Source organism: Thermobia domestica, chromosome 13 (genome assembly GCF_964235325.1).
Source record: "Thermobia domestica chromosome 13, izTheDome1.hap1.1, whole genome shotgun sequence".
NCBI lineage: Eukaryota > Metazoa > Arthropoda > Insecta > Zygentoma > Lepismatidae > Thermobia > Thermobia domestica.
In genome coordinates this window covers 157,426,497-157,445,534 of record NC_137466.1, presented here as the reverse complement: position 1 = coordinate 157,445,534, position 19,038 = coordinate 157,426,497, and the positions used below count along the sequence as shown (strand labels likewise).

Sequence of the window (19,038 nt, the reverse complement as noted above, 5' to 3'; positions counted from 1 at the left end):
ACACAGATCTGTTCGAAGTTGTCTTACTTGTTAGTCAGTTTTCCTACTCAATATTTAAATTTCAGTATTAGCTAGCATACTCAGAATCATCACTAAGCCGTGGAGGAACCTCTTTACACACGAATAACCTACGGCCTCAATGTCCTGGAAAAATTCGTAAAAACAAGTTCCAGCATACAGTTCCTGACATAACTTGAGCAGTTGGCCCTAACCATAAGCAATAGAGAATAGCATAGCCATTATCTTCCAAACTGACGTTCACATCAAATATACCAATAATGTGCAATACTTCTGCTTCCAAAGCTCCCACTCACACATCAAACGTTTCTTCCCTATGCCTTGGCCATTCAAGGAACCCGTATGCGTTTCACCACATTGTTCATCAACAGCTACCTGAAAATCCTCCCATCAGCACTTTCTAATTAGGGAAACTCCGTCAACCTTATCAGCAAACAATTAATTGTGGAAGAATCCACACCAATAATAATAATAATAATAATAATAATAATAATAATAATAATAATAATCTATATTATAAATTTAAAGTGATTATGTTTGTGACTCAATCTCTTGAACCACCCGACCGATCTCGATCAAACTTTCAACATAGATAAGGTTCGGGCCTGGGATGTTTTCTTCATTTCACTTTTACAGTGCAACGAAGTGGAGGGGAGGAGGGAGATATATGTAAAAAATAAGTAAAAATAAAAGTGACTGTCTTTTTGACTTCATCACGCTCCGACCGATCTTTAAAAAAAATTCAACATACATGAGGTTCGGACCTGAGGTTGTTTTTATCATATCACTTTAACGGTAGAATTTAGAAGAGGGGAAGGGGAGGGGAGAAATCTATAAAAATAAATGAAACTTAATAACTCTTGAGCCACCAGACCTATCTTGATCAAACTTTCAACATAGATAAGGTTCGGACCTGGGATGTTTTCGTTATTTCACTTTTACGGTGAAACCTAGGGGAAGAGGGAGATATATGTAAAAAGAATAAAAATAAAAGTAACCGTCTTTGTGACTTCATCACGCTTTAACCACAGGACCGATCTTAATCAAATTTTCAATATGAATGAAGTTTGGACCTGGAGTGGTTTTTATCATATCACTTTGATGGTAGACCTTAGGGGAGGGGAGGAGAGAGGACAAATATATAAAAATAAATAAAACTTAATAACTCTTGAACCACCCAACCGATCTCGATCAAATTTTCAACATAGATGACTTTCAGGCTTGGGATGATTTTTATCATTTAACTTTGACGGTGCAACGTAGGGAAGGGGGAGGCGGAGATATATGTAAAAAAAAAATAAAAATGAAAATGACCGTCTTTGTAACTTCACTCTTGAACCACTCGACTGATCTCAATCAAATTTTCAACATAGATGAGGTTCAGGTCTAGGATGGTATTTATCTATTCACTTTGACGATAGAACTTAGGGAAGGAGCTAGGAGGGAAAGATATATAAAAATAAATAAAACTTAATAACTCTTGAACCATCGGACCGATCTCGATCAAATTTTCAACCTAGATTAAGTTCGAACATGAGATGATTTTTGTCATATCACTTTTACGATGTAACGTAAAGGAGGGGAAAGACATTTACATTTGATCGAGAATGACCGATATTAGTATCGAATCTATAGTTTTTGAGGTCGCTGAGATGAACAGTGACACTTCTGATGCCATTTTAATCCAAATTGAGCCCCGCAAAAATTGTGGGAGGGTTGGGGATATATATATATATAATCAAAATTACCAATATCAGTGTCGAATTCATACTTTTCAAGGTCTCTGAGATTAACAATGATACTCCCGATGTCGTGGCCCGCAACAAGGGGAGGAGAGGGAATATATAAAAATCCTCGAAAATGACCAATATGAAGGAGCGTTTTAGTGATAGTAGAAGTGACTGACTAACGGAACTTATTACTATTTTTCTTAATTTAACCCAAGGAAGCGGGTAATTGATGCTAGTAATAATAAAAACTGTTAAATCTCCAATACCAACTTCGTTACTTAATACTATCTCAACCTCTATTCCATGTAGAAAGTAATGAATCATGCTTACCCCGTGCGTACTACCTGCCTGAAACCGCAAAGGTTTTCCTACCCTCTTTAAAATCGTTTACCGAAGCCCCGTAACATGCAAACCTTCATCACGAGAATCTGTCTGTCGAAATACCCAAGAATTACCAAAAGTCCACACCTGTCCTATATTCGATACAAGTTTGACCTTCCGACATTCCCATCACAAAGATAACATAAACTTTCTAGCATTCCGGTAGTTGCGATTCTTCCAACTTGATTTACGTCTTTAAATGCACCTACTGTCTAGCCTTCTAAATTTATATTGGCGAAACTCTTAAGTTTCTGTCGATTCGCATCAACGATCACGATATTGCTTCAATGCTCAGATCCCTCACCTACCTGTCTCAGAACAGAAAACTTATCAGGGCAGTCCATTTGACCACACATTCCGCACAAGTATCCTTGAAATCCTTCCTCCAGACTCCACCATGTGTCTTGTCCCTCAGGAAACGATGAAAAACACGTATGTTATTGTCCTGTCCGTGAACCGTCCCTCTGGCGGGCTGTAATCAGGGTTTGAAAAAACCCGGGCTTTTTTGAAAAAGCCCAACCCACCTGGGCCCATGTGGGTTTTTTCAAGTATTTTCGGGTTTAATTGGGATTTTCGAAATATTTCAGTGTCGTTGGGGTAAAAGTGTTAAAATGTGATTTATATTTCAAGATTGTCATTATCACAACTTGCAACAATTTTCTACTCACTGCTGTTTTGAAAAAATGGCCGCCATTTTGAAATTTTACATTCGATCGCCGAGAAAATCTATACAGAAAATTTAGCATATCTCGTGCTTCCACTGTCAAAATTTCAACTTAAAAGACTGAAAATTGCGCTTCGTAGCGTGGATACTCGCTGTTTTTAAAAAATGGCCGCCATTTTGATATTTTACGTTGGTATGCCGCCAAAATCTATACAGGAAATTTAGAGTGTCTCGTGCTTGTATTCTGAAAATTTTAACGTAAAAGGCCGAAAGTTGTACCCTGTATTGTGTGTGGTAGAGGCAGACAAACGAGTTGAGTTGATTTTGTGTTTAACGTCCCTTTCAGCAGCGAGGCTATATGAGACGGGACCTACAGATTAACGTGGGATCCGAACCACATGTGCTCCCTCCAGGAAGCAAACCCGGGTCCCACGCCAAAGGCCCGTACACTAACCGCATAGACATGAAGGAGCTCGGCCGGCAAAATTAACAAATGTAGATCAAGTCATCCACAAGCCTGACCTGACTGACGTTCGCCAAATATGAATACCAAAAGGGGTCTATTAATTTAAAACATAAATACAATTTGTGTTGTATGAAATAAATAAATGTTTTAAAATGTCTCATATGAAATTAACATCTTCCAGCGTTAATAAACCTACCATATTTTCTCCATGAGAATATGGCACACTTCAGATCCCCCCCTCCTCAACTTTCCAACACAATGCAATGAATTGTAGTCTGGTTATGAATAAAAGTATAATAGGCCGCGGTGGTTCAGTGGTAGAGCGTTCATTTCTAGTGCATGGGGTTCCTAGTTCGATCCCAGCTCGCACCAAGTGAGCTTTGTGGTGGACAAACACCTTGTGCGTGGGTTTTCTCGGGATTCTACGTTTCCTCCCACTTTCTTCATTCCGTCATTTCATTCATTTCTCATCATCACCATCACCTTGAGTATAGCAGGCATAACCGTGAGACTAAAACTAAACGATTTCATTTTTTTTTTCAAGAATATAATAGGCGAAAGTTCACTAAGCAGCAGCTGCTTTTCTCTGTTCGTACCCTGCCATTAATTATACAGACTGAAGCTGCCTAAAAATTTAAGATGTGCTATAAAAATGCTTTACAGGAAAACAATATGCAAATTATTTAAATCAGTGTACAATCTACCTTCAATATTCTTCGCGCGTTTAACAATATTTATTTACATGGTTGTATTTGCCAAAATTACGTTCGTCAGTTTAATCTGATGAAAAGCTGGTTTTTCTCCTTGTGTCGTGTGTAATTGTCAGAACCAGATTTACATTTTTTTAAGACCTGGACCAAAGCACAATTCTGTGCCCCTAGACTCTGAAAAATATTATAATTCTTGTTAACTTATCTAATGTGTTGCTGGAGAAAAGGTCAGTCACCTTCCCTGTGTTTGTAAATTTAGAAACACTCAAAGCCTTTTTATTATTATTATTATTTTAATGTTCCGGAGAGTATCCGAGTTTCCATCAAGTGCAATGGAAAAAGTAGCATTGCAAATTTCACTCGCTATCAAGTCGAACATGGTGGTGTAATAACTTCCTCGAAACTGTTACATGCAACAGCGTACTGTTCATTCACTAATTACAGGATTCCCAGCCAATGACAAAATTTTTTGCTTTTCACTTTTAGAATAAGCTGATATTGATAGCAGAAATGGAACAGAGTTAAAATACGGGACATTTCCCTGTCCCGACTAAATTTACGGGGACGCGGGACACTGGCCCAAAAACTGGACTGTCCCGGTTTTTTTTACCGGACGTATGGCAGGCCTAAGTGTGAAATAAATAGTTTTATTGTTGAAGTATTTATTTCCAATCCTTCTGCGTTTAATTCGGGAATTTTTCGAGCATTTTTTTCACGGCGTGTACATCGAAACTTCCACTAGTACGGAAATTTGAACTCAGCACTTGAAATAGTAAGCGTTACATAGTCTTCAAAACCCCGATCATTAACCTTCTTAAATTTAACAAGAATTTTTACGCTATTGCTGGTGTTGATTCTACAGAATGCTTATTTGAAGAGTAGCAACAAATGATTGAATTAAACTGTTATTGTTGGAAAACCAAATTTTAGTTGAAGAAACTTGTGTTTTACATCAAAGGTAAGAAATAATACTAATGTATTTACATATGTACTATTAGTACCGGCACCTATGACCTTAAAACCGTCAAACGTATGAGTGATACTGTCCCTCGGTGTTGCCAAGTCGACGAGCACACTATTCACGGAAAATATTTTCTAAAGTACAAAATTGCTTATTTGACTTCAAACAGGCTATAAGCATAATCCACACATTAATTTGTTCTATAACTATCTCAAGCTAAGGTGGGTTTTTTTAATTCATTTAGTGCATTCAGAACTTTATAAAGGTCTTATGTTGAATGTTGTTGTATACCTTAACGTGAAAGCCTCTAATTCGCCCAAGAAAAGTCTAAAATCTGATAAAGATCACTTACAATGTGATTATCTTAGTTGTACCAATAATATACTAATAAATAGGTCAAAAACCCAGGTGGGTTTTAAAGTGGGTTTTTTTCAGGTGGGTCCAACTCGACTGGGCCCACTGGGCAAACCCTGGCTGTAATACTCAACTCTTCACTATATCCACGCGGTTTTCCATATCTTTTCATCTTTACCTATTTCTCTTATTGTTGTTATCATTATTTACAATCTTTGTATTTGTTGTTATCATTTTATTAATAAACTAGCAGCGTTCACCCCGCTTCGCTGCGGTCACCCCGGAACGCAATAAACTTTGTTACTTAGATAATTTTTACTTTTTCGCTTTCAAGTGATATGATAAAAACCATAGAAGATTGCAGTAAATCTTAACATTATATCGCCTGTCATTTATGTTAACCCGCCCCGCTTCGCTGCGGTCACCCCGGAAGTTTTCGCTTTCAAGTGATATGATAAAAACCATAGTAGATTGCAGTAAATGTTAACATTATATCGCCTGTCATTTATGTTAACCCGCCGAGTGACACGGTCATGCGGGTTGCATATAAATACGTTTATTTTTACCTATGATGAACTAACAAAGGATTTGTACGTTATGGACACTTGAATGGTCAATTATCTCAAGACACTGGTAATTAAAAATTAAAGTGATATGATAAAAACCATCTAGGGTCCAAATCCTAATAACCCCCCAAAAATAAAAGAAATTGGTTCAGCCGTATTAGCGTGATGAGGTAACAAAGGATTTGTGCGTTCTCTTTTATATAATAGATAGTTATCTGTTTGTTACTTGCTTCAATAATTTCACAACTGATTTTCCTTACATTGACCTTAGTTTTGTCTTCCTACGTCATCTACTTATAACCTAACAGTACTATCATATGACCTTGTATTCGAACATGGTACCTATCTGGACACTTTAAAAAATTTTCTCTATTTTTTAACTTTCCTGTCCTTTCTCTTCTTATTTGATGAAGAATTGTAGCGAAAGAGCTGATAGTATATATATATTTTTTTAATATACGATTTTTTTTAAATATACGAGATACGATTAAAAAATACGATGAATAATTTTATTAGAAACAAAGTAATAAGCTTACGTGGAATTTGGTTTAATCTCTTTCAAAGTACTGTTCTTGGCTAGCAATGCAGTTATCCCAACGTCGAATCCGTGCCTCGAAGCATTTCAACAAGGTTTCTTTTGGAAGGGCGTTTAGCTGTTCTATCGTGGCCTTCTCAATGTCAGAAATAGTGTCAAATGTTTACCTATAAGCACGGTTTTAATTTTTGAGAAGAGCCAGGAGTCGCATTGTGTTATATCTGGAGAGCACAAGGAATGTGGACAGACATGAATATTTTTTCGGCCAAAAACTCTGGGATCAAAAGCAAGATGCTGCACGGCGCGTTTTCGTGGTGAGGATGGAAGCCATTTGTCCAGTTAATCGGCAGTTAAAATGCTTTTCACGGACTGATACGAGATGTTTAGTTTTTCAGCAAGCTCTCGAATAGTCATCAATAGAGGTCTGCGCGGGTATAAAATATCGCATACTCAGCATTTCTGTCCGCACCCGCATCCGCAGATGATGAAGTAGCAAATATATACAACTTACATATGTCATGATTTCGAAAGTATTGTAAAACACATTTTACATAGTTATCCCTTGTAGTTTTCTGAATCAAACGAAACAATATATTAAATACATTATATCAATTTCCTCGTGATCGTATACCAATTACGCTAAATAAAATGCAATATAAACGGTGCAGATACAAATTAGAAATTAATGAACGATCTATGTACTTACCCAAGGTCTTCAAATGCAGATATCAGACCAAAATAATGCCAGGTAAGTGATATCCCGTCTATCAAGTAATTTTAGAGTACGTCACTAAGTTTTTAATTTTCTTCATTGCTCATAAAAAAAGGAGTATTTGTTCAAACCACAAAGGCGAAATAGAAACAATCGTTATTAAGAAATAAAAATTAATTATAGCACTGCAAACAAATTCACATAAAATCACACTAACACTTCATATTTATGGTAGAGGTTTTAAAAACATAAATAAATAAATAAAAAATAAAAATCCAACGAAACACAATGTTCTCGCTATTATTTGCCCCAGAGACAGCTTTTTAACATGTCAAATTTTGAAATTTAAGCTAAGTTGCTGTTGAGAAAAATTATATCATCGACTGAACTTGGATTGAGAGTAGTGCGTCGTTCCTGTAGTTGAAAAACTTCTTTCGGATGGAGCAAACAATGCCACTTTGCCCAGAAAGGGATACTCTTGTTTTTGTTGAAACCATCAGACAATGAAGTCAAAATCCTCGTCCAATTGAAACTTCCCTTGTACATAGCCTGTAAGTTCATCTTTCTGGCTTGATGGACTTCCTGTGGCTTCATCAGAAGAAGAATCTTCAAATTCATGAAAGGCACCAACACTGACCTTTTGCTTCTTCATTGGTGGAGATCGTTGTTCTTCTCGGATAGTTTTTCATTCTCTTCGCTACCATCTCTCAGGCATTGTTTTTAACTTCTTCTTGCTCATCCTCTGAGAGAAACTTCATACTTTTGTATTTAGGATGAAGAAAAACTGCCAATTTGTGGATCATTGTTGTGTCCCACTTTTCACTAAGTGCAAGCGCCTTTTCCTTGAAGTTCTGAAGGAACAATCTTCTGTCGTCTCTGTCCTCAACATACTTTGAAGCTTCTCTTTCCATAATGCAGAAGAAATAGCGTAGGTCTTTTTGTAGCTTCAAGCTCATTGTAAGTTACTTTGAAGGGTGATAAGAAAAGTATCAATTTTCTTAACGAATCTCAGTTTACATCATCCAACAAGTCTTCTTTGTTTTCTTCCTTCAGAATGGATAAGATGTTCTCCCACTGTGTTTCGATGCTTTCAAACATAATTAGTTTACTATTTCAGCGAGTGTCAATATCGCCCCTTCAGGGTTTTATCGAGACGATTCTACAGTCCGGATCTTTTAAAAAATGTCGTAAGACTACGGCAAGAACTAATCAAATGCGAAATAACATCCTCTTCTTTGTTTGAATTTGTTGTAGTATTCTCTACAATTGTGTTTAAAATGTGAGCAGAACACGATATCTTTGCCGCAAAACAGAGACGATATTTGGACCTCTGTCAGCTACAGACACTACCTGGCCATTAAATTCGATTATATTGAAACTTGTAAATATGCGAATAATCTCCCCTAGTACACAAAACGCGTTCTTGCAGTGTTCCTTTGTGAATGTAATGAAATGTGACCCCTAAATAGTTTATTCTTCTATACCGATCATTACATTAATCAACAGTCACCACCACCTCCACCTCACTAGATACCGTATCTCAAAGAGACGCAGCTTCTTCTGTCAACGCCCTAGAAATCGTGGTTGGATGTGGAAGTAGATCTTTTGCGTTTATTGATCCATACTTGACATCCGTCTCAAGCAAGAATTGCAAAAATTTTACAAAACCGCTCCCAGAAACAACAGAGAAAGGAACAATATCTTTTGAAACAAAGGTCATAAGTCTTTTTGTTTATTTTGCTTTAAGTTCGGTGGAACTGGAACACACTTATTTCGAGGTTTCACATTCAAAAAACTAATCATCGAGGCCTGCTTTAGATTACATTTGTGTTTTGTTATATCTTAGCTTCATAGAGCCTCCAGGGTTTTCTAGGATTCGGTTCTAGGAAACCTCAGCTCATAGCAGCCTAAGGTGAACCCCTTAACTTCATAGTAGCCTTCAGGGTTTAGGATAGTTTGCGATCAGCTGGTCGACTGATGCCAGGTCCCTCCGTGGTTCCTCTTTTATGTGTTCTCCTCGGGTGGCTCGTCCTCCTTCGGATCCTTTCGTGTGGTCCGTCTCCTTTCGGTTTCCTTCGTGTCTTCCTCATTAGTGTATCGTCTGCTTTTGTAAATAATGGCACGTGTTGTTATACATGTGCTTTTGTTGTGATGGGGATCCTTACCCCCCCCCCCCTCAGAAAAATCTGCAAGATTATTTTTGAGAAAGAAACACATTTGTCATGAATGAAAGTTATTTGCACTAGAACACTGATACACTTGGAAACACTGTAAAAAATACTACAACACTATAATACTGTAAAATCACTAGGAGAAAACTTGTTGTGATATATATATGTAATGGTAATAACACTATGTTTCCGTCCCATCTAAGCAGGATCAAAGCAGTCACTATCATTTCCCTCAGAGTGGGCGGCAGAAGTGTCATCACTGTAGTTAACAAATATATACCAGTTCACTAATGGTTGATATTGGTCGAGTGTGTTGTTTATTAAAATCGGTACTTATATTGACGTCACATCCGGTATTTGTAGTCTGTGTTTGAATTTCGACTTCAGTAGTAGGCACCGATGAGTTAAGTCTTTCTAATGGTAAAGATATGTCTAGTCGATTAGTTAAGTTTTTGTTTGTAACGTGACTTATAAAAGATAAGGCACAAATAAATTATTATTATTATTATTATTAGAACCAAGGAAAGGAGAATTATCGGTATTAGAATCTTCATGCTAATATATAGAGTAGAGACATCTGAGTTTATTTTATTTCATGAAGAGCACTTAATATTTAATTTATTTTAATACTTTTGTTCGAGAATTTAATTTGAATTTTAGAATTTCACACTTTCTTGACACGCGGCACTTTTCATCCTGCTGCAAGACATTTTAGATAAACAGAGCAATGACACCTTCTGATATGCATGTCATATACGAGTATGTATATTTAGGTCTTAGACATTTTTAACTATTAACTGATCGTACAGGAATTTGCTTGTCCCGAAAAACAAAGCACCCAGGGATGACAAACGAGCAAGTCTGAACACATGATATTTTGGTTGTGGAATACTTATTGTTGTCTGTATTTGTTTCATAGATAAAAGCAAGAAGTTTTAAGCGCTTAAGAAAGAGAGTTCACATCCTTTCCTATCCCTTTTGAGTTCGGGCTAAGTCGTTGAATACGGGTTCAAAATACCTCAGCCTTACGACTTTTCACATCGGTTCCTAAAGGAGAATGTTCATTAAGAAGACTTGTTGCTGAATAGAATAATTGATGAGAGAAGTTTTACCGTAATTATAATGAAGTTCCTTCAAGAAACAGAGACTCAGAATCTACCAAATTACATAAATTGTCCTCATGCAGCCAGTATATCGTTCTTAAGCAAGCTTATGCCAGACCAATGAGCACGGCACATTTGCAGTATTAAGGGCAATAGTAAAAGGTACTTGAAAATAATATGGAAAACTTGAGATTGAACAAGTAAAAAAAATACAGCAGTTAAGTCGAAAATTTACCAACTGATGGACCGTAAACAAAGTACAATTGCCTTTGGTGTGGAAGACCCGAGTTCGATTTCCGGCGGGAGCTCACGTGGTTCGGATTCCACGTTAATCAGTAGAGCAACCCAAAAGCATAAAAAGCATAATAGCAATTTACACATATGGTTGGTACCTTAAACATGTCTAAGGGTCCAGAAGAAACTAATTTTAAAAGCATAATTTTAGAAAATAAAGCATAAAACATAATTTAAAATATATATAGCACAATTCTTGAAAAATTCTGTTTAGCTGCAAGTTTAACATATTGTATTAATATTTTTTAAACCAATATTTACAACGCAAAATCATTGAGAACATAACAATGCAACAACAGTTTTTACTCCTGTAAACTATCTTTTCGGTGTAATTCTTTGATGTGGAGAAAAAAATAAAAGAAGAAGAAAACTTTCCGCCAACAATGAATAGTATACAGGAACTCCAGACTGTATTGTTATGTGTGCCTCTTAAACTTGAGCACTTTCAGTACTTTTGGGTGGCATATTTTACTTTCCCTTTCTGTATATACGCACCTCTAAGATGCACACAAGTGATAAAAACTGACTCGAGCAGGTATCTTTTTACAGTGCGTTAAGTAGAAAGTTCATTAAATATGAAAGAAATTGGTTGCATAAAATATTAATAAATAGATAATAATATATAGTAAATATTATACATTATACACGATTAATGTAAAACAATGATTGAAATTAACAATAAAGCATAATTTGGAAAAAAATAAAGCATAATTAAACAAAAAATAAAGCATAATGTGGGTTGCTCTATTAATCAGTAGGTTCACGTCTCATATAGCCTCGCTGCTGACAGAGACTCTAAACCAAAATCAATCAATCAATCAAAGTACAATTGCGATAACGTAATGCTTGGTATATGAATTCGGAAATAGCCCGGAACCTGAAGTTTAACAAATCTCAACCCATAATGCTAATTTTTGATTCTGTGAGGGAAGAAATCAGGCGAACGAAAGTTGCTAAATAAAATGACATACAAAATGCTTGCTTTATGAGAGCTTAAGGACCTAATTTAAACTACCGCAAAGGACCCCGCACTTTTCTTATGGAAAGTGGCTTTCGGCTAATGTTGTTGAAACTTCGCTGGTTGATAGCTCTTAACATGTGGATCAAAAGTCTCAATGGGCACAAAGACCGAAATCCACTCCTTCCCCCCAGTTAGCTGGGGGGGATTGAACTGATTTCAGCATGTAAAACAATTTGTTGTTTTAATCAACTCAACAAGGAGCCCAAACAATCACGTGTTAGACTATCAAGATACCCCACTTGACACCGCCCTTTGCCCCCCACAAATCCCCCTCGCGAATTACCTTACGGATGTTCTATATTACTGTAGTTTATAGTTGCGCGTATGTGTTGAAATACCTACAGTTTTGGTCTCACCGACGATATAATGGGTTTCACGTATCGCTGATTACGAATCTGAGGTGAGAGTTCTAGAATTCAAGATGGAGGATCAATATGGCGGATCAAAAACACGAAACTCCTGAATGTAGCCACAAATAGCTGTTTACTAGGGTATTTTGGGTCGTTGGTTACGAATCTGAGGTCAAAATTCTTGAATTTAAGATTGCAGATCCAATATGGTGAATAAAAACGTCGAAGCCACAAACCGTAGTAGACTAGAGTGTTTTTAGATCGCTGTTTAAGTACGCAAAATTCCTTGATACTTCAGCCACCATGTAGAATTATTCTGCACCCTTGCCCTTTACCAAAACCCACCACAGATATCTTAATGCTGAACGGTGTTAAAATAATTCATCAATTATCTGTTCATTATTTTCATCATTTCGGTTTGCAGCATGTAATGTGGTACTTAGCAATGAGTCATCGGGATATCTAATATTCTGTAAATGTCATGCATGGCCTAAATACCACAAGACACTTGCAACGTGCGCACATGTACCTAATGTACGAGCACCGCTTTGACATGTACAGTAGTAACCTTGAATAACATTTTGATTATAACCCTGGTCATCTTCATAATTGGCTACATATGCTATGAAAACTTGATGCTTAGTTGCATTGCGGAACCTTGAGTAGAGACGTATGCGCAGGAATCCCGGTTCAGTTACGTTTTCGTCAAGCTGGAATTGCTCATCCTTATCTCGTATTAGTTTATCTTGGACGTAAGAGGATGAGAGATCTACTTAATATGCGCCTACAGTGAAATCTCGTAAGTAGTTTAAGTTAAGTACAGAGAAATCAATTAGGCCTTGATCATTCAGCGGTACCCATTGACCGTTCCTTCTAATAAGATTATCTACCTCCACTCTTGCTTTAACAACGTTCGGCATGATTGACCTATTTCTCATTTCTCTAGCTAATTCAATGATTGCATCTTGCATGAAAATAACGGGATGGTATCTGTTCAAAATAGCTCCAGCTATGCGATAGAAACTATTCAGTTTCTTTGCATGTTGCAGATTCAACGTTTGTGCTAGAAACTTAAAAACAGATCTTAGATGCCCGTTTCTTGCCTCGACTATCCATCGACTTTTAGTAACTAGTCGAGAAGTATTCGCATCTTCTGTTGATAGTTGTCTTTCACGTGGTAGTAGGAGTGCGGGCATTCTATGATCAATTCCTAAATATTCCAGTAAAGGAATTGCATCGCGGTATCCTCTGTCTACTAACACAATGACCAGGATTATGATCAAAATGTTATTCAAGGTTACTACTGTACATGTCAAAGCGGTGCTCGTACATTAGGTACATATGCGCATGTTGCAAGTGTCTTGTGGTATTTAGGCCATGCACGACATTTACAGAATATTAGTTATCCCGATGACTCATTGCTAAGTACCACATTACATGCTGCAAACCGAAATGATGAAAATAATGAACAGATAATTGATGAATTATTTTAACACCGTTCAGCATTAAGATATCTGTGGTGGGTTTTGGTAAAGGGCAAGGGTGCAGAATAATTCTACATGGTGGCTGAAGTATCAAGGAATTTTGCGTACTTAAACAGCGATCTAAAAACACTCTAGTCTACTACGGTTTGTGGCTTCGACGTTTTTATTCACCATATTGGATCTGCAATCTTAAATTCAAGAATTTTGACCTCAGATTCGTAACCAACGACCCAAAATACCCTAGTAAACAGCTATTTGTGGCTACATTCAGGAGTTTCGTGTTTTTGATCCGCCATATTGATCCTCCATCTTGAATTCTAGAATTCTCACCTCAGATTCGTAATCAGCGATACGTGAAACCCATTATATCGTCGGTGAGACCAAAACTGTAGGTATTTCAACACATACACGCAACTATAAACTACAGTAATATAGAACATCCGTAAGGTAATTCGCGGGGGGTATGTAAGGGGCAAAGGGCGGTGTCAAGTGGGGTGGTTTGATAGTCTAACATGTGGTTGTTTGGGCTCCTTGTTGAGTTGATTAAAACAACAAATTGTTTTACATGCTGAAATCAGTTCTTCCCCCCAGCTACTTGGAGGCGGTTTTTGGGGGGAAGGAGTGGATTTCGGTCTTTGTGCCCATTGAGACTTTTGATCCACATGTTAAGAACTATCAACCAGCGAAGTTTCAACAACATTAGCCGAAAGCCACTTTCCATAAGAAAAGTGCGGGGTCCTTTCCTCTTTACTATAACTTACACACAAGAGAAAAAAAAATATCGAAAGGAAAATACTTAATATCTTGATTTTACGTAAACCAATACTAAATTATGCTTTTAAGTTCAAAATAATGAAGATAACACACAAAAATATTAAACTTGTACTGAATTTCCTAATTTTCAAGTCAAAAAAAATTCAGTATCTGTCTCTTCACTGGCAAAACTTTCATCCTTTACGATCCAAGATATCATCAAATCATCAGTATAGCTTAGTTTCTCTTTTCCATCCATAGCCACAATAAAGCCATAGCCATAGCCTTTTCCATAATGAAGAGGGATTTTTGCTGTTGGATTTTAGTTTAGCGTCTCTTTCAGCAGCGAGGCTATATGAGACGTGGACCAACAGCTTAACGTGAAATCCGAACCGCTTGAGCTCCTACTTGGAATCTCTCGCTCCAAATGCTTGTACGCTAACCATATAGTCACAAGAATAATGAAGAGAGCTGATGATAATCTTAGAATTAGCTTCTTAGAGTAATAACAATATGGAGCTCCAAAATCATCAACATTGCTCCCCAAAAGTAGCTATGTAGTGGAAACATTACGTTTCAGTCAACTTAACTTAGTTTCCATTAACTTAAATCCAACTATGATTAAGTTTTCGTAGTTTAATAGGGTAGTAGCAATAAACTCTCGTGTTTGTCGCAGGCTTCAGATCATTATTTTAAAGTTTCGAAGTTGGATTGGCTTGTGATTGAGAGTTATTTTTCCAAAATACTTAACTTTCCATCTTAAACATATTCAGATAATAAGGCTTCAGTTTAAATTCCAGCTATGACTGCGATGTATAATACGAGAATTGTTACAAAAGTTTTAAGCCTACCTATGAACGGAGCAGCAAAGAGTTTATGAATGGTGTTACTTTTCAACATAGTTCCCTGACAAGTGAACACATTTTACCCATCGATGTTCAAATGCGTTAATGCCGTGGTAAAAAAAAAAAAAAAAAAAAAAAAAAAAAAAAAAAAAAAAGTCGAAGACGTGTAAAATTTTATTTACGGCATGCATGACATCATCATCAGTGTCAAAATGAGTAACTTTCAACTTCTTTTTTAGCTTTGGAAAGAGGTGAAAGTGAGAAGGTTCCAAATCGGGCAAATAAGATAGGTGAGGAACCAATCCGTAGCTACAATCGTAAATTGCTGTCATTTGCGACTTGTGGCTAGGGGCATTGTATTGATGGAGAAGCATACCAGCTGTCAGTTTCCCACGACGCTTTTGCCGAATATTATCACGCAGCTGTCATGGAAGACCTACATAGTACTCCCCAATCAGTAGTCGCCCCTTTGAAAGGTAATTCATCATCACTGTCCCTTCCGAGTCCCAGAAAACTGTAGCCATTACTTTTCCAGCTGAGGGCACCAATCTAGAATTGGCCTTCGGATTGGGGATGAGGAGTGTTTCCTCTGCGTAGAACTTCGTTTGGACTCTGGTTGGTAATGGTAAACCCAGGTCTCATCTACTGTTATGAATCCAGGTAAAAGGATTTGGATTTGTCCGGAAGAGATGAATATTGTCCCTTGAAATGTTCCGTCTGGTGAGCTTCTGATCAAGTGTCAAAAGTTTTGGCACCAATCTCGCGGAAACCTTGCTCATTTTCTGATGCTGGGTGATGATTCGGTCAACGCGTACAGTAGATAAGTTCATTGTCTCAGCAATCTGCCTGATGGTCATTCACGGCTCATTCATGATGATTTCTTGCACTTTGTCAATGATGTCTTGCACTGACCTAAGTTAGTGCTTCCATGGGCGTTCCTGATCGTGTCATTTTCAATGGAGGTTCTCCCCTCTTAAATTCGGCTGGCAATTTCTTCACTGTGGCATATGAAGGAGCAGTATCACCTGAAGTAGCAATAATCTCGGCGTGGATCTCCTGCGGCCTTAAACCTTCCTTGTGGAGATATTCAATAACATCTCTCGCCTTCAAGTTCTCCATTTAGTCACACTTTGCTCACTCTTTGACTTTCTGGACATGCAACAGCAGAATGAAAGTCGGTATTAATACCAAATTTGGGATGACATCATAGGAAGGTGTAATAAATTTGGCGTAAAAGTATTACATGCTAGTTCTAATTTCTTGGTTAGGTGTAGAATTTTTGTAACAACTCTCGTAATAAGAAATGTTGAAATGTTAAGTGTAGAAAAAAGTAACATTCATTGAAGCATGAAAGTAACCAAGAAAGTTTTGTCTCTGTCACCCACCACCTTCGAATATCGATATATCACCTAAGACGTACCTGAAAGATCAACAATAGTCCCCATCAGCATCGACGACCTTCTGCTAACGTTCTGGAAGGCCATGGATTCCATCGCGATAGAACTTGGTAGGTAGTGAAGCGAAGAAGGTATCAAGTGCATTTTGCACCTCTACTAGAGATTTGAACTGGCGTCCTCTAAGGTGATTGCCTAAGGAATGGAACAGGTGATAATCGGACAGTGCAATGTCCGGGGAGTATGTCGGATGCAATAGTGTTTCCCATTAAAGGTATAGAATGGTGTCCCGGGTCATCTTAGCCACATGAGGACCCACTTCCCATCACATGTCAGCGCCTTGTCTAGAAATGGATCCTTCCTCAGACGAGACAGCAAAGAAACACAGATATCTGCTCGCATTTCCTTCTGGCCCGGAGTCAAATCATGTAGGGGGGGGGGGCGGTGGCTCAGTGGTAGAGCGTTCACCTCTGGTGCTTGGGGTCCCGGGTTCGATCCCAGCCCCCGCCAAGTGAACTTTGTGGTGGACAAACCGTGTGCGTGAGTTTTCTCGGGGTTCTCCCGTTTCCTCCCACTTTCTTCATTCCACCATTTCATTCATCACTCATCATCACCGTCTCCTTTAGCCTAACCGGCATAACCGTGGGACGTAAAACTCAAAGATTTCATTTCATTTTCAAATCATGTGGGACCTATCAATCCAACTTGTAGTGCTTCCCGAGTTAATGGAAGTGCTGTTGAATGGTTTCTCCACTCACACTGAATTGTAGTCCCAATTCCTCATATGTCTGGCCACTGTTCGCCTCAATAGCTACTGGAAGATCTTCATTTTGTATATGTGTTGGTCTTCCGGCACGTGGTGCATCTTCGAGTGTTTCGTCAGTGTCCTTAAACTTGCTAAACCACCGCTGCATTGTCCACGGAGTCACGATAACCTCCCCAAAGGCTTGACATATCTCCCGCCCCGCAGCAGCAGCGTTTGACCCCAGTTTGAACTCGTACATCATGCACACAGACCTCCACAAAAAGTGACAGAACTTTCTTGGTTACCTTTATACATGATGGTATAGAATTTCAAAACCTGTTTACATGTGAGCACATGCTAGTTTTGTCATCCACATTTCCATACGTAAAAGAACATTCTCAGTGAAAGGAAGGACAGAGAGCATAGTTCTCGCATCCATAGTACACTGTGTTTCAAAAAGAATGACCTGATTTTAGAAGGTAATAATTACGAAACATGGGACGTGCTGGCAAGGGAATGAGTGTTGTTTGAATGGGCGGAGCCTAGAGTTTGAGAAAATCGCCGTTAGATGTTAGTCAATGCGTCTTCTCAGTTTGCAGTCAGTCAGAAGTAAGATGGCGTCCGCTCAACAGAAGACGTTTTGTGTGCTGCAGTTTGCAAAGACTGAGTCAGTGATTTCGGTCCAGCTTGCTTTTTCGTTGGCGTTTTGACATTGATCCGCCTGCACCCAAAAACATTCGTCGTTGGTCTCGCCAATTTGAAGGGACAGGATGCTTGTGCTGTCATGACTGCTGTAAATGCAGATACGTTATGTAAAGTTTGTTATCGTTTAGATGTTGTTCGTGCTGCTAGTGGTGGACATATAGCATGTTTGTAATAGCATAGCTAAAACGTAAAGATCTTGTGAGTATTTTGCGATTTATCCAATTTTTGATACATATAGACTTCTAAAATTAAGTAATTCTTTTTGAAACACCCTGTAGAATGAAAAAGACAAAGGAGGAGAAAGAAAATATTTGCAACGGATTTTGATGTCATTGTCTTGGATATTGTTATATTTCTTCATAAGGAGCTTGGGAGGAGTGTTCATGTTATCTCAGTTGTAAACTGTGGGACTTCTAATCATAAGATCCATTTCAATGAAGTTGATTGACTGTTTCTATGCTTCGTTTTAATATTTATTAAAACTTATCTTTTCAGGCAGAACTGCGATATTAATGCAGTTAAAGCCCTGCGAAAATTCTATCAAAGACCATACTTTTTATCTAGCTCTGTTTCACCCGCTCATTTCAACTGGGTTTTGATGTCTTCAGATTATAATACGAAAGTATATAAAAAGGTAACTAATGTTATTGTTTTTATAATTTTAAAAAAATGATTCGAAACTTACTGAAAGTGAATTTTCAAAACAGTTGTACTATGTGTTTGTATATTACATGTTACGAAAAAGCATATTAAAAGAGCACTTATAAGTCCGTCTTTTATTCGAAATAAATATTCAGCATGGGTAATTTTTCTCCTAGCAAATTGAGACAGTTTTTAAAATTAAATTTTATGATTATGAAAAAATGCAACAGATAGCTTTGAAAGTAAAAACAAAGTTACTTCCGTAGAAAATGAAAAAGTATAATCCTAACAAAAAAGATATGAACTCGTTTAGAATTAGTGAAAGTTACTACAGCCTGCAACAAAAGAAAATAACATATCATATAGCATATCTATTATGTATATTCAACATATTTTCTGTAGTCGATAACTACACTAAGTCACTAATTTTAACT

General features: G+C 37.6%; 1 protein-coding gene across 1 annotated transcript in view; it reads left to right on the top strand.

Annotated features, from left to right (window-relative positions):
- Positions 1 to 19,038, top strand: part of LOC145668668 (uncharacterized) — a 53,896-nt gene that overhangs the window by 22,603 nt on the left and 12,255 nt on the right. The window contains exon 5 of the mRNA XM_081736726.1: positions 18,458 to 18,596. Coding sequence (XP_081592852.1) covers positions 18,458 to 18,596 — 139 coding nt within the window. The remainder of the gene's footprint in view (positions 1 to 18,457; positions 18,597 to 19,038) is intronic.